At 41.7% G+C, this 16277-nt stretch overlaps 1 protein-coding gene across 1 annotated transcript; it reads right to left on the bottom strand.

Moving 5' to 3' along the window:
* Nucleotides 1–13791: 13791 nt before the first annotated feature.
* LOC106444974 (dnaJ protein ERDJ3B) lies at nt 13792–16162 on the bottom strand. The gene is made up of 10 exons (XM_048753854.1): nt 15952–16162; nt 15722–15870; nt 15507–15642; nt 15074–15188; nt 14760–14876; nt 14593–14679; nt 14456–14515; nt 14300–14377; nt 14153–14224; nt 13792–14055 (listed from the first exon to the last, which is right to left on the bottom strand). Exons 1-10 carry the CDS (start codon nt 16020–16022, stop codon nt 13897–13899), a joined length of 1044 nt encoding a protein of 347 aa, XP_048609811.1. The 5' UTR covers nt 16023–16162; the 3' UTR covers nt 13792–13896.
* Nucleotides 16163–16277: the final 115 nt, after the last annotated feature.

Genomic DNA, 16277 nt, shown 5'->3' with positions numbered 1-16277 from the left:
ATCAAATGGTCCAGAATACTCTCCACCATTATCACTGCGGATACACTTCAGCTTCTTCCCCGTTTGTCTCTCAACCAATGCCACAAAATGTTGAAATATCCCAACACCTGATCCTTCGTCCTCATAGGAAATACCCACAACTTCCTTGAATGATCATCAATGAAAGTCACAAAATATGACGCGCCGCCAAGAGATCTTGTCCTCATTGGACCACACACATCTGAATGTACCAAATCCAGTACCTCGGGTTTCCTAGAAGGCGCAGAAGACTTGAAAGACACCCTGTGTTGTTTTCCCGCAAAGCAATGCGAACACTTCTGCAGGTGCAAACCAGAGATTCTTGGAATCACCTCATTCTTAGACAACACAAACATTCCCTTCTCACTCATGTGACCGAGTCTCCTATGCCATAACTCCATGACACCATCATTCTCCACCGCATTAACAGCGTCTTTGGAGACCTTAGCTTGCATCCAATAGAAGGATGAAGACTTCTCACCTCGAGCCACAATCAAAGAACCGCGAGGGAGCTTCCATTTACCACCACCGTGGAAACTAAAATAACCCTCATCATCAAATCTTCCCGTCGATATCAGATTCATCCTAATATCAGGAACATGCTTAACATCCTTAAGCACCAACCTAGTCCCCAAACTAGTCTCCAAGCATATCTCGCCAATGCCAGCAACCAGAGCCATCGCATCATTTCCCATCTTCACGGAACCATAATTACCTGTAGCCAATGCCAGCAAACAAATCCCGCTGTGATGTTGCATGAGTAGTAGCTCCACTATCAATCACCCAACTGGTGTCTTGGCATGCGACATTAATGGCATCACCCTCAAGAAGAATGAGAAACTGATCTTCGGTGACAGTCACCCGATCCACCTTTTCTTCTTGATTACCTTGCTGCTTATTTTTCAACTTCCAGCAATCCTTCTTCATGTGCCCTTTCTTGTGACAGAAATAGCACTCCATATTAGCAAATTTATTAGATTTGCTCCTGCTCCTGTTCTTGTCCCTCTTGGGATCTCTACTCGAAGTCCTCCCCCTTGACTCAGTAACAAAGACATCTGAACGCGAACTGCTAGCATTCGACTGTCTTCTTGCTTCCTCATTAAGAACACTGTTCTTCACTGAATCCATCGAAATGACACCTTCCGACGCGGAGTTACAAAGAGACATCCTGAAAACCTCCCAAGAATCCGGTAAAGTACCGAGAAGCCACAGACCATGAATCTCATCAGCAAACTTGATGCCCATATCAGACAGCTTGTTGAGCAATCCCTGAAACGCATTCAAGTGATCCGTCATCGGAGTTTCCTCCTGATACCTTAGCTCAATCAACTTCTTGATCATGTACATCTTGTTGTTTCCGGTCTTCCTAGCATACAACTGCTCCAGATTCTTCCACAAAGAACGAGCCTCCGTCTCAGTCTCAATATGATGCAACACATTATCATCTACCCACTGCCTTATCAACCCACACACTTTGCGATGCAGCAGCTACCACTCTTCATCCGTCTTCTTCTCATGTTTCTTCTCCTCGAAGACTGGAACATGAAATTTGTTAGAGCAAATCCTCCATCTTGCCCTTCCATAGATGATAGTTAGCACCATTCAAGCTTATCATCCTGCTCGTATTTTCCATCATTCTCACAAGCAACAATAACCCGAAGTTATCAAACCCAAAGCTCTAAAACCAGTAGCTCTGATACCACTCTGTTGGGGAAAGCGGGCACGAGGTGCAGCGGAATGTAACGGTCGTGTTCCCCTGACCTTGTGTGAACCTGTGAGTAAAATACTTCGACGATAGCAGGATATAGTATAAGCAATAACTAAATGAGACAAGCACTTTTTACGTGGAAAACCTCCTCGATGTGAGAAAGAAAAACCACGGGACCGTAGTCCACTCAACAATCCACTATATAAATGTATGTGAGTACAACCACGTCCTCCCTGTTCAACAACCTGAACAGAACAGAGACTCAAGCTACAAAGAGCTACCTCCAACACAAGAACAACAACAACAAGAGAGCAACACAAAGCTTCAAAACCAGCAGCAACCAAACGACCTCAGCTCACAAGGATTCCGGCAACCAGAGACTAATCCCACCATACAAATCCAAGATAAACCAGTCAACAACACCGCTGCCAAATTTCAACTCAATCAGAGAAGATCTCACCGTCGGATATACCAAACACTCAAGACGGCACTGCTGAAGAACTGTGACGACCAGCTTCACTAAAACCCAGACAAGAGAAGATCCAACCGTTGAAATCCAAATCCCTTCGGTGAACTTTTAACCCACTGACTGAAGAAGCTTCTCACAAAATATCAGCCCGATCAGGATCCGTTTGACCCTCCAAATCTGCCTTGAAAAACCCAGACGAAATTCTGCCTCCTTCCCTCTTTTCTCTCTTTTGTCTTTTTGATTCTTGTAAGTCTTTAGATAAAAATTAGGTCAAAAGACTATATATATGTGTCTCACTAACCCTAAGAACCTCCAAGGTCCAATACTAATCTCATGGACTAATACCAATGGCCCAACTTCCAAATTTGGTTATCACCAACCAAACCCAATGGGTTTCCTCCATCTAGAAGGAACCCAATACACTCTAACTCTAAACTTGGGCCACGCAACCAGAACTTAAGTATCTTTCAAGTTAAATTTTCATTTTAGCTTAGGTTGCACAATACATAACTCATTAGGCTAAACCTTAATGTAAAATGAATGCTCAATGAAAGATGTTATCAAAGCAACTGATTACTGATAGTTCGACACTGATATACCCACATGGGATGAACTTAATAAAACTCATAATTCCTAAAACAAAGTTCCAATAACAAATTAGTAACTAAAATTCCCAAATGGTCTTCTTAACTTCCTTACCTTATAGCTAGGATTACCACAAGAACCACTTCAAATCCCCTATGTTTAATCTCCAGGATAGCTGGTACAAAGTCTTTGTCGCTGGATATAATCACAACAACCTGAGGCTCGTGATATATCTTGAGCTGGTCACCCATCCATATCACAGCACTAGCGATTATCTTCTTATTAGCGGTATCTCCATGTTACTGGAATTTACGTAGAACTTTGTTTTTTAAATAGAACTTTGTTATTTAAACTATACATTTTATAATTAATTTCACTGGTATCTTCTTCTGATCCTCGGTGATAGAACACATTAGACATAAAACTGCACTGCTGGTGCACCTTGAACATAAACAACTTTTTTGAATCCATAGAGATTCATTTCATTGACCAAGCGAACTGAGTTAACCAAGCGATGGTTGAAACATTCACAAGAAAACGATCATCAAGTAAAAGAACTCATATGAATTTCTTTCGTCTATTGCAGACTATATTCTTATGATATTTAATTAATGCTCTTTTCATATGTATAAAATTGTGATAGTAAAAGTTGCTTAATCTGACTAAATACTCGGCAGAAAAAAATGACGTATATATTGAAATTGTTTAGTTTGCATTTGTTTATAAGTTTAGTGTTTTTATTTTACGAGAAAAAGACAAAAATAGCACCAAATCAAGTTTATATTCCCAAACTAGCACTCAAGGTCAAAAGTCACAAAAATAGCACTTAATGTTTTATCAAAAGTCATAAACTTAGGGTTTAGAGTTAAAGGGTGGGGTTTAGGATTTAGGGTTTAGGGTTTAGGGTTTAGAGTTTAGGGTTTAGGGTTTAGATTTTAGGGTTTAGAGTTTAGGGTTTAGGGTTTAGAGTTTAGGGTTTAGGGTTTAGAGTTGAGAAATGGGGTTTTGGGGATAAGATTTCAAATTTTGAAAAATAAAAAAATTAAAATTTTCAAAGGATAAACTTAGAAATGTGCTATTTTGGTCATTTTAGTTTTTGAGTGCTATTTTTGTGATATAAACTTAGAAAAGTGCTATTTTGGAGATTTGCCCTACTTTCTATAGCCATCTCATCTTATTCTCTTATTATTATTATTATTTTGTTTGTTTCTTTAATTAATAATACGATAAAAGGTCAATTACTACTACGCATGTCGATATATATTTTCGGATTAAACAATTGAGATGTAGGAAGGGACATGACATAACATTAGTTACATATATGCATTACACGAGCTTTATTTTTTTATTTTTTTTTTGATGAAATTTGAAATTTATTGATCAACAATTTGAAATTTTACAAACGATTAAAAGTTGTTAAATGACTAAGGTGCATACGAGAAACAAATCGAATACTAAAGAGTAACTTGAAACCATCTTCTTAGCAACCCTTCCAATTTGTGGCCATGAGTGTATCGCAAAGAGCAGATGCGGTTACGAACCGCCTTGTCTATGAATCTTCTTAATTGATCAGGCTGGATCCCTCGTTGCTGGTGACGCCTTGAATTTCTTTCCTTCCAGATGTAATACACGGTTGTTTGGAAAAGCATCCTTGCGAGGATTGAGTCGAGGCTTTTTCCTCCCATAGTACGTAGCCGATTGACAGTCCATTCCCAATCTGGGTTGATGTTCCGTCCAACAAGTGGTCTAGCCAGAGACTCCCATATCGTGTAAGAGTATGGACAGGCGAAGAACAGGTGATCTCTTGTTTCATTTCTCTCTCCACAAAAGCCACAAACCTGAATAATACCCCATGTTCGCATACGATCTCCCGTTGATAACCTGTTCCTTATTGACAGCCATGTTATGAAGGAGAATCTAGGAACCCCCTGTGCGAACCATACCACTTTACACCAGTCAACGTTACTTCTCCTCTCTCGTAGTTGATCCCAAGTCCTGGCTGCTGAATACGTGGTCCTGTAATCATCAACCCCATGCTTCCATAATATAATATCGCTACCTGTACCAGGGGAGGGAGGAGCCGCAGCTAAGATCTGGTCATAAAGCTCCCGGTACCGCCGACTCCTACGTCCTCGAATGTTCCACGTATTGCCCATCGCTGCATCACTGACTTTGGCATGGCGTGATATACCCAGATATGTGGCGCCAACCGCTCCTGTAATATTAATCAATTTCCCAATTCCAAGCCAATTGTCAAACCAGAAGTGAGTAGTCCTACCATCCCTGATATCAATTCTAACAAACTCATAGGCCAAATCTCTTAGTTTCAGGAGCTTCCTCCATATCCAAGATCCATTTTGTTCTCCCCTCACATCCCAAAAGGAATTATACCTGAGTAAGTAATGTGTAACCCAACTTACCCATAGAGAAGCTGGTTTTGTGAAAAGTCTCCAAATGAGTTTTAGAGCAAAGGCTCTAGCTGTGTCCTTGAACTTCCTCACACCCAGACCACCTTCATCCTTAGGCAAACAGAGATCCTCCCAACTGACCTTAGCTTTGTGAGTTTGTGTAGGTGAGCCCGACCAAAGAAACGCGCTGCACATGCTTTCGATGGTGTCATAACACTTGGCTGGTAGGATAAAAGCCGAGCTCCAGAAGTTAACCATGCTTGTAATGACCTACCGGATCAGTTGTAGTCTTCCTGCAAAGGATAGAAATCTGTTGGACCAACACAGCATCTTTCCACGAATCTTTTCTATAAGCGGTTCATAGTCATGGCTGGAAAGTGTCTTCGTTGTTAACGGCATTCCTAGGTACCGGATGGGTAAGGTACCGACACTGATACCCATAGTAGCCGCAGTAGTAAGGAGAGCAGAGATGTTTCTTCCTGTAACATAGATGGACGACTTAGCTACATTTATGTGTAACCCAGAAACTGATGCAAACCGACGCATTACACGCAGAATACCCAAGAGCGAGTCCGATGTGCCGTTGGTGAAGACAAGTATGTCGTCCGCAAAGCACAAGTGAGTGAGTTTGACATCCTGACACTGCTGATGATAACCAAATTCACCTGCATCTGCAGCTTTGTTGAGCATTTTTGATAAGACATTATTAAGGATGACATACAAGTAAGGCGAGAGAGAACAGCCTTGACGGATACCCCTGGCACTCTGAAAAAAACCCTCCAAACTTCCATTCACATTGATAGAAAATGCGGCTGTGGAGATGCATAACCTCATCCAGTGGACAAACTGAAGAGGCATTCCCATTGCTTGGAGCACGGAAGTAATGAAAGACCACTTGACCGTGTCAAACGCCTTAGATATGTCAAACTTGATAGCACAATTTTCCTTGTTCGTGCTCCTGTGGTATCCACTGACCAGCTCAGAGGCGAGTAGGACGTTTTCTAAAAGTAGACGATCTGTTATGAATGCACACTGGTTTGCTTCTACCGCATCCGGAAAAATGATCTTTAGCCTATTGGCTAGAACTTTGGAGATGACCTTGTAAAGCAGATTACAGCAAGCGATTGGGCGATAATCCTTTATTTTAACTTATCATGCAACCAAATAATTACAAATCAACCAAATAATTACAATAACATTTGGCATCCAAACATGTTTTATTTATTTGTTAAACAGATCAAACGCAAACCACATGAATAACTTATTGTTACAGATATTGCGTATGTAAACAAATTCTATGAACAAATTATACTTTTACAAATCTAACATTTTCACAAATGCATTACTAAATTGAATTTTGAAAAATTGTTTTTGGGTTGTCGTGATCTTGCTTTCCGAGCAAGTAGGAAAAAGAATCTACGGTTGTAACTGGAATATTTTTTTAATGAATGGAATCATGTGGAATTAGTCATTCATAGGCATTCCAAAAAAAAATTTACTAGTTAAGTGGAAAAAACACAAAAAAATTGATTCCACACATTCATGTGGGATGAATGAAAAAAGAAAAAAATCACGTTAAAAATCATTTATGATAAAAAGAAAAGAGAAATATAAGAAATGGATGTAATGTAATAATTTGAATATAATTGAAAAACAAATACATATATCATTCCTTTAATTCCTGAAATCATCATTATTCCATTGATTCCATTTTCATTTATACATTCCTAGATTGAGTGTCCAGTTATGGCCTACGTAGAATTTCTTAAACCAAAAGTTAATAACCCAAACCAGATAAATGTATTAGCCCAAAAACCCAGATCCGACAAACTTCTTCTTTTTCTTTTGAAAACTTTTGTTTGAATGTCAAAGCATTTCAATCCTTCAACCACAAGAACAGAGCAATAATCTTTAATGTATAATTACAATCTCCAGAAACTGTTCTCACAAGTAAAGCAAATCCCTTTCGTCACTCACTGGACATGGGGGTTATCGATTTGATAAGGCCATGGTGGCCTGGTTTAGTTCGAGACGCTGAGAAGAAGCTCTGCAGTTGTTTAGCAGAGATGTCCTCTGTTTTCTTTTAGCAAAGTTATATATTTTAAAGTACAAAATCACTTGCTACGCATGTTGTAAAAAAGTATTTTTGAGTAAATAAATTTAACATTCTGCTCACTCTCTCTTTCGCCTCGAAAGGACACAGCAGTAGAACAAAAAAGCTTGTCAACGGAAGTGTAACAGGAGGGTTAGAACAAAGTAACCAAAACCCAATCTAGAGTTCACCAAGAACTTAAGATGAAGAAATCCGGACTAGAAAGTGATCCGAACATAATGATCACCTTGAAGACTCAGATCTCAGTGATAAAGCAGCTAGCTTGAGAGCTTTAGCTATAGATATAAGAAGAAGATAATGATGAAGTAATTTTCTTATTATTCTGCAAGCTGTGGTCAGTCAGTACATAAAGGGGATCACAACGGTCACATACGACTCATTTGATGACTCTACAAAAGACAAGAACGAGTGGGATAAAACCCCAAAAGTTTATTAAACCGGAAATGAAAATATTGAAATTTAAATAGGGTGAACCGATAAGGTGATGACAGCTTGTGAACCTGTCACACTACTCCCCGTTTCAGAGCATCCTTGCCCTCAAGGATCAAAGTTTGGGAACTTGGAGATGAAGTCTTGATAGAACTCCCAAGTAGCTTGATCTGAGCTTAACCCTTTCCACTGCACAAGGACTTTGGTGACTGCTGCGTTGCGGTGCTTTACCATCTTCTTTTCCAGGATGCATTCAGGTTCCTTTGCGTTACCCAGATCCTGATAGTATTGAGGCAACGTAGGAGTATCTGTCGGAGGGTTAGGGCAGAGCTTGAGCTGGCTGACATGAAAGGTATCGTGAATGGTGGTACCAGCAGGTAGATCGAGCTTGTAAGCTATTGAGCCAACCTTTTCGAGAAAGCGGAATGGACCATAGAAGCGGGGTGAAAGCTTGTGTGGCACGTTTTGGTTCTTGAGAGAGTGTTGACGGTAAGGTTGGAGCTTCAGATAAGCGTGATCCCCCACCTTGAGTTCTCTGTGAGATCTGTGAGAATCCGATGATTGCTTCATGCAATTCCGATCCCGCAACAGGTGAAATTTCAGCATGTTGATGATCTCCTCGCGTTTCTGCATACTGAGATCAATAACTGCAGATGAGCTCTCTCCAGGCAGGTACGGGAGGTGTGTTGGTGGGACCTGGCCGTAGATGATCTCGTAAGGAGTACACTTGATTGAGGAGTGGTAAGTGGTATTGTACCACCATTCAGCAAGAGGAAGCCATTTTGACCAGGACTGAGGCGTCTCTGCTGTCATACAACGAAGGTATGTCTCGAGTGTCTTGTTAATGGCCTCGGTTTGACCATCTGTCTGAGGGTGGTATGCGGTGGAATGTTTAAGATCCACCCCTGCACTCGAAACAACTCTTTCCACACGTCGCTAAGGGACGTAGGATCTCTGTCACTGACAATATCTCTCGGCATGCCATGGAGTTTGAAGATGTTATCCAGATATACCTGAGAAACCTCAAGAGCTATGTATGGATGTGACAGCGCCAAGAAATGGGCATTCTTGCTGACCCTGTCGACGACAACCAGAATGCAGTGTTTACCACTCGATGGAGGAATACCTTCGATGAAATCCATGCTAATGGACTCCCACACACCGTCAAGAACAGGTAGTGCTTGTAGGAGACCTGGCTTAGCCGCTAAGTCGTTCTTGTTCTTCTGGCACACTGCGCAGTTTCTTACGTAGTGTTGTATCTCCACATTCATCCTTGGCCAATAGAATAGCGACTTAATACGCTGCAAGGTAGCATCTCTGCCAGAATTCCCCCCAAGAGCCGAATCATGAAGCCATCACAGTATGTGAAGCTTTACCTCAGCGTTGTTACCCACAACAAGTTTTCTCTTGCGTCGCAGTTCATCATTTGCAAAATAGAAGGCCGGGCGTGAGTCTTTATTGGTCTTCAACTCATAGATAATCTTGCTCAAGGTAGGGTCAGTGCTCCACAATAGTCTGAGGGAGTCGTTGAAACTGTGATGGGGCTGAGATAGCGTGATGTGGAGGAGCTGAGAACCTGTGACTCTTGATAACGCGTCTGCTGCGACATTCTCTTTACCTTGCTTGTATTGTATTTCGAACGTGTACCCCATGAGTTTTGATAACCACATATGCTGAAACGGTGTAGTTATCTTCTGTTCCATCAGATATTTCAGGCTTTTCTGGTCTGTTTTGATGATGAAAGGCCTTTGAGCAAGGTAGGCGTGCCACGTTTGCACCGCATGGACCACGGCAAGCAATTCTTTTTCGTAGACAGAGAGGGACTGATGTCGAGGACCCAGAGCTCTGCTGATGTAGCATATGGGGTGGTTATCTTGCATCAACACGGCTCCAATACCGGTGTTTGAAGCATCCGTTTCCACTGTAAACTGCTTCTCAAAATTTGGTAGCGCTAAGACCGGTGAGGTTGATAACGCAGTTTTAAGCTCCTGAAAAGATGTGCTTGCTTTAGTGTTCCAAGTGAAGCCATCCTTCTTCAGGCGGTTTGTTAGTGGTCGTGCCACTACGCTGTAGTCTTTGATAAATCTACGGTAGTAGCTTGCTAAGCCAAGGAAGCTTCTGAGTTGCTTATGCTTAGTTGGTATCGGCCACTGCACTATTGTCTTGATCTTGCTTGGATCCGTACTCACGCCTTCTCCGGATATAAAATGTCCAAGATATTCGATGACAGTAGCGCCAAAGGTACATTTTGAGGGTTTGGGGTACAGCTGCTCTCGTTGAAGAATCTGAAAGACCTCACGGAGGTGTTGAAGATGATCTTCCCAACAGGAGTTGTAGATCAAAATGTCGTCAAAGAAGACGAGAAGGAACTTTCGCAGAACGCCTTCGAATATACGGTCCATTAGGCTTTGAAACGTGCAAGGAGCGTTGGTGAGACCGAAGGGCATTACTAGGTTTTTCGTAAGGACCTGAGTGTGTCTTGAACGCTGTCTTGTAGATGTCATCAGGTGACATGCGAAGCTGGTGGAATCCTGCTCGAAGATCCAACTTGGAAAAGTACTTAGCGCCTCCAAGCTCATCAAGCAAGTCCTCAATAGTGGGATAGGGTACTTTTCTTTGATGGCCTGTTTGTTTAGTCCATGGAAATCCAAACAGAGTCTCCATGTGTCGTCTTTCTTTTTGACGAGGACCACTGGAGAGGCGTAAGGGCTTGAGCTACATTGAATGATGCCTTGGCTTAACATATCACGGATCATCTTGTCAATGACATCTTTCTGGAGTGTTGAGTAGTGGTAGGGTCTCAAGTTAACTGGATTAGCTCCTGATTCCAAGGGGATTTGATGATCAAAGTCGCCTCTGGAAGGGGGAAGCTCCGTAGGTTCTTCAAAGATGATTGAGAAGTCGCGTAGGAGCTCCTGTAGAGCCGGATCATCGACCATTTGTTATCACATGCAGTGATGTGAGACAATAAGGAGCAGGGGTCCAAGTTGTCAGCTTGTTCCTCTGTTATGTCTCTCACCTGAAGCAAGGTTATTTGAGGTTGCTTCGACAACAGCTTGTCCAACGTGCCCCCTTTGATGACTTTGCAACCGTCTTTGGTGATTCCACGCAGCACATTCTGTTGACCATTGAGTGTGAACTCCATTCTCGGGTTGAGGAAGTCCCAAAGAATAGGGCCCAACGTTGAAAGCCATTGTACGCCCAGTACCAAGTCGCAGCAATCAAATGGTAGTGTACTGATCTCGTAAGAATAAGAGTACCCTTGAAACTTCCAGGAGAAGTTACTGCATTTGTAATGTGCCAGCATAGTACTGCCCCTGCAGCTGTGACAGCCAAGGGTTTAATTTTTTCCAGTAAGCAACCCATCTCGTTAGCGACGTTGATATCCAGGAAGTTGTGAGTACTGCCATTATCAATCAGTATGTATAGCTTCGCTTTCCATATTGACCTATGACTCACATGCAGTTGAACGTTGATGAACTGTTGAGTGCGTTAACGGAGATCACCGGTGTGCTCTCTTCTTTGATTGTAGCTACAGCTGTGAGCTGATCATCTGGTTCATCATCTGACTCAGAGAAGCTTAAATCGTCGTCATCACACTCCATGACATAGATCTGAGAGCGTTTGTGTTTGGAGCTGTGTCCCGGTGTGTATACTTCATCACAAAATATACATAGCCCTTTTGCTCTCCTAGCTTGCATCTCCTGGTAACTGAACTTCCGAGGTTGTTTCTCTATGTTTGTGGGAAAGGTGGGTACTTTAGGGGTGGTTTTTTGTGTGGTTGGGGTGGGGAGAAGGGGAGGGTTTGTGGTGTTTTTGTGGTAGGGTTGGAAGTGTTTCTGGTTAGGATTGAAGGGAGCTTTGGGTTGTTTGGAGGGTGTGTGGGTGAGGGAGACTCGTGAAGCGAGGCGATCTTTGCAGCTCCTGCAATCGTTGTAAACTCAAACTGTCTAGTGTGGAGTGACAGATGAGTGTTCAAGTTTGCGAGGAAGATGCTAATGGTGTGGGCCTCATGAAGAGTAATTCGCATTCGAGCAGTTTCGAACTTGTCTAGGAACTCAACTACCGAATCTGAACCCAGCTTCAGAGCCACTATCTCGGCTAAGGGGTCGTTGTATAGCTCACTAAAGCAACCAGCGATAGCTAAAACGTACTCAGTCCATGAAGGGAACATACCAAAGTGAGTGCTCATGAAGTTGTGGTGCCACTGGTTTGCTTTGCCTTTGAGATGCAGAGCTGCCAATCGGACCTTTAGCTCCGGCGGTGTACCGTTGATATCAAAGAACTGTTCGCACTTAGAGATCCAGTCTCGGATAAGGGAGCCATCGAATGATGGGAACCGAATCTTCGAAAGACGAGATGATAAGGCGTTATTGTGAGGTGTGGTACGGTTGGTGGCGTATCTGTCGGGTAGATCTGGTGGGTCTGGTGGTTGGAATGGGGTGAAGTTGTTTGGGGTGGGTCTGGTGGTTGGAATGGGGTGAAGTTGTTTGGTGTGGGAGGGGCCAGGATCCATTGGGGCTTTACCCGCGGCTTGATGGGGTGAGAAAAAGTTGAACATCATTGCCTCGAGTCTGTCGAAACGAGTGTTGATGGATTCGTTGTTGGCTTTCACTTCAGCGGCGAGGTTGGTGTGGAGGGATCGCATCTCGTCGACCTATTCAGTCAGAGATCTCTCCTGAAGACGCGTTTCTACCATGGTGGTCGAGGATCGAGCGAATCTGATACCAATGTAACAGGAGGGTTAGAACAGAGTAACCAAAACCCAATCTAGAGTTCACCAAGAACTTAAGATAGGAGAAATCAGGACTAGAAAGTGATCTGAATAGAATGATCACCTTGAAGACTCAAATCTCAGTGATAAAGCAGCTAGCTTGAGAGATAAGAAGAAGATAATGATGAAATGATTTTCTGATTATTCTGCAAGTTCTGGTCAGCCAGTACATAAAGGTGATCACAAACGGTCAAATACGACTCATTTGATGACTCTACAAAAGACAAGAACTAGTGGGACAAAAACCCCAAAAGTTTATTAAACCGGAAATGAAAAGATTGAAATTTAAATAGGGTGAACCGATAAAGTGATGACAGCTTATGAACCTGTCACAAGAAGCGAGCCGAGAATAATAGATTTAGATTCGCGTCTCTTCTGGATCGAAATCGATTCGCGTTAGAATCAGAGAGATTCGAGTAAAACAAGAGTGATAATCAGATGCCCGTATGTGTAAGCTACTAATAGCAGCCATTGATGAAGAAAGAAAAGAATTTGTCACAGACCAAAACTTGATTGAAGCGTTAATGGAGGAAGAAGAAGAGAATAAGATGTCGATGGGATATATATCTGTTTTTTTTATTAAAAAAATTGTATGATAAAATTATTAGAGGTCATATAAAACAGGTGGTATGGCTATTTTTGTAAAATAGGTTTATTTTTGGTTTGGTTTAGCTCATAAACCAGGAATTGATAATAAACCAAAGAAATCAAATTTATGGATAAATAGATCTTAAACTTTCAATTCGGGGATATATAGAATGAGACGATAGTTTTTTTTTTTTTTTTTTTTTTTTTTTTTGTTTAACGTGGAGGGACTTCCACCCCCAGGGGCCAACCCCTCGGCGCGAGGCGGACCATTTGGTACTATGGGGAATTAGATACCCCAATTGCCTGGCCAGCGTGTCGAACCCGCGTGTTCCGTATTGGGGATTGTTATTTCCCCTCAAGACCATCTGGGCCAAAGACGATAGTTTGAGAGATATTTGGTGCTATACGATAGTTCTCGTGGAGAAATAGCTCGTTTACCCTTTTTATTTTCACTAAGGTCTCAAGTTAACCTGATTTTTGAACATAACGGTGGATTTAAGTATGAGAAGATTAAAGATTTGGCTATATGAAATTCAGATAAGATAAAGTATGTAAACTAAATTTTGTATGCGACTGGTGGGGTGAGGCAATGGCTGTCTTCTCAAAATTTTGAAAGAAAGACTTTAACAGTGTATGCAAAAAACACTTGTAAATCATATTTTAGTGAAATCATGAAAGAATTTGATACATAAAAGACAATTCGATCAATCTTTCTATATTAAAACAAACCTAGTAATGTTACAAATATTAAGGATCATTACAAGTTCTATGTAAACAACAAATTTCTAAAGAGAGAGAGGAGTACTAAGCCAAGACTTGTTTGATCTTCTTCTTCTGATCGTCAGTGAGTGAAGAAGGAAACAAAACCTCAAAAGTGACAAAGAGGTTGCCTTTCTTTGTGCTGTAGTGAAGTGGCATCCCTTCTCCTTTGAACTTCTTCACTTCCTTTGGCTTTGTAATTCCCTATTCCACACACACACACACATCATATTCACTTCATAAGATAACCAGTTTCTGAGTTTTTTTGTTTGTGGTGTAGAGAGAGAAAACGTTAGTTTACCTTGGAACCGATGTCAACTTCGTGATCATCCAAGTGTTTGAATGATTTCTCAAAACCAACTAGCGCCTCAACCTGAAAGGTGTTTATTTTTAAGCAGAATCAATAAATTGATAAGTAGAGATACAGTTCGTGGAATATTAAATGTACCAGTGTAATGTTGACGGTCATGTGTAGATCGTTGCCATCTCTCCGGAAACGGGCATGTGGTGCAGTTTTAATTCGGAACTGCCAAAATGTAGAATAATATAACGGTTAAAATCCTCTGATCATGAAGATAAATGAAACTTAGGGAAGAGGACTAACCTTAAGGTCACCAGGGTCACCGTCGAGAATGGGTTCACCATCTTCGTAGAAAGACACTTCCTGAAAGGAGAGAGAGAGAGAGATTGATAAGCTCACAGTATCAAAGGTTTACAAAAATAAGGGTGTGGAGATCTTACTTCTCCATCTTTCATGCCTTTCTCGATGTCAACTGTGACAAAGTATCCTTCGCGTTCGTATTTGACATTTGGGCATTTGTCACAGACCTGGAACGAGAGGAAACAGGTTGGGGTGTTTGATACTGGACTCAAGAGGATGATTTTGTGAGAGAAAATGCCTTTATTACCTGCTCTGTCATCTGTTGGAACATTCCAGGACCAACTTGTCTGTGATAAACCTCATTCCTGCAGTTGCACTTTCTCTTTCCAGGAGCTGGTTTTATTACATTCTTCTCCCTCCATACCTTTGATAGTTTAAGAAACCATATGTTAAGGCTAGTCATTTTCATGTGCAATTTGTCTCAGAACCGAGCTACTCTATACTCCAAAACTTAAATATGTTCACTAGCTTATCATGGCCAAGCATAAATGAATCAAAGCAAGACCAAGTGATGATGACGACATCCTGAAGGGGGGGGGGGGGGGGGGGCGCTTAACAAACCTTGATAGAGCCTCCCATGTACAAATCTTCAAGAGTGGCCTCAAGTTCCACAATCACGTCATCACCCTTGACCACCTTCTCTTCTTCCTCCCTCGAACCACCACCACCAAAAAACCTGACATGCGCAATAATAATATCAGCACCCACCAATAGCATTATATTAAACGAAATTTAGGAACTTTTTCGCACTACAAATAAATACCCTTTAAATAAAAATCAAGAAAAGGATAAAAAACTCTCAGGAAAATGTCATCCAAAACCCATTCTTAGCACTAGTTGGAACCTAAAGAGTAACCATTTAGGAACTATTGGCACTACAGTAAAGACCTTTAACATGACCAGATTCATCAGTATCCACTATCCATACATAAACAACACTCCGTTTCTTTATTCCATAATTAGTTTCTCTAAAAGAAAAAAAAAGGGAACTCACTGGCTAAAGATGTCCTGCATATTCATGCCCCCACCTCCACCTCCACGTCCACCACTAGCAGCATGCTGTTTAAGCCCTTCTTCACCATACTTGTTATAAATCTCCCTCTTCTCCTCATCCGATAGCACTTCATAAGCTGTTTACAACAATATCAACACACAGTCAACTTCAAAACGATCAAAAGTGTCAATTTCAGGAAAAAAAAAAATACGGACCGTTATTGATGTCAGCGAACTTGCGAGTAGCTTCCTCGTTGCCTTGATTCTTATCGGGATGATACTTCAAAGCGAGTTTGCGATAAGCTCTCTTGATCTGCTCGTCAGACGCGCCTTTAGGAACTTGCAACACATCGTAGTAGCTCTTCCTGATATGAAAACGCACGCATACACAACGTTATAACATTATATAAAAAGGGATTCATAAGTCGAGAGAAAGTGATTATTACCCTGCAATGACGCAGATGGCGTAAGAGAGTGCGAACAGTACGATACATAGCTCTGACCACCGAATCGCCATGGAAGCTGGAGATCCGCAGAGAGAATCGTTACTACTAGGGTTGCTCCAACCTGAGATTTAACAAGAACCCAAGGAACGTCGAATCCCTTTTCGCGGAAAGATTCAAAAAAGAAAAAAAAAAGTAAGTGGTCGGGTTTACGTGTAAATTGCAAGGCTTAACCAATCAGAACGAAGTCTCTGACAAGTATTACCAATCAATATAAGCCACGTGGATACAACATCGCAAGATCGCTGATTCTTCTTTCTTTTTTCCTT

Source organism: Brassica napus, chromosome C4 (assembly GCF_020379485.1).
Source record: "Brassica napus cultivar Da-Ae chromosome C4, Da-Ae, whole genome shotgun sequence".
Lineage (NCBI taxonomy): Eukaryota > Viridiplantae > Streptophyta > Magnoliopsida > Brassicales > Brassicaceae > Brassica > Brassica napus.
Note: the sequence above shows the minus strand (reverse complement) of the source record. Positions and strands in the feature narration are given on the sequence as shown.

Bases quoted from the DNA above. Each gene is read 5' to 3' on its own strand.
- LOC106444974 (XM_048753854.1), bottom strand. From the start codon at position 16,022: ATGGCGATTCGGTGGTCAGAGCTATGTATCGTACTGTTCGCACTCTCT. The intron at 14,877-15,073 runs GTTTGTTAAGCG...AAACTATCAAAG, and splicing joins ACATGGGAGGCTCTATCAAG to GTATGGAGGGAGAAGAATGT. The intron at 14,225-14,299 runs GTACATTTAATA...AACACCTTTCAG, and splicing joins TGACCGTCAACATTACACTG to GTTGAGGCGCTAGTTGGTTT.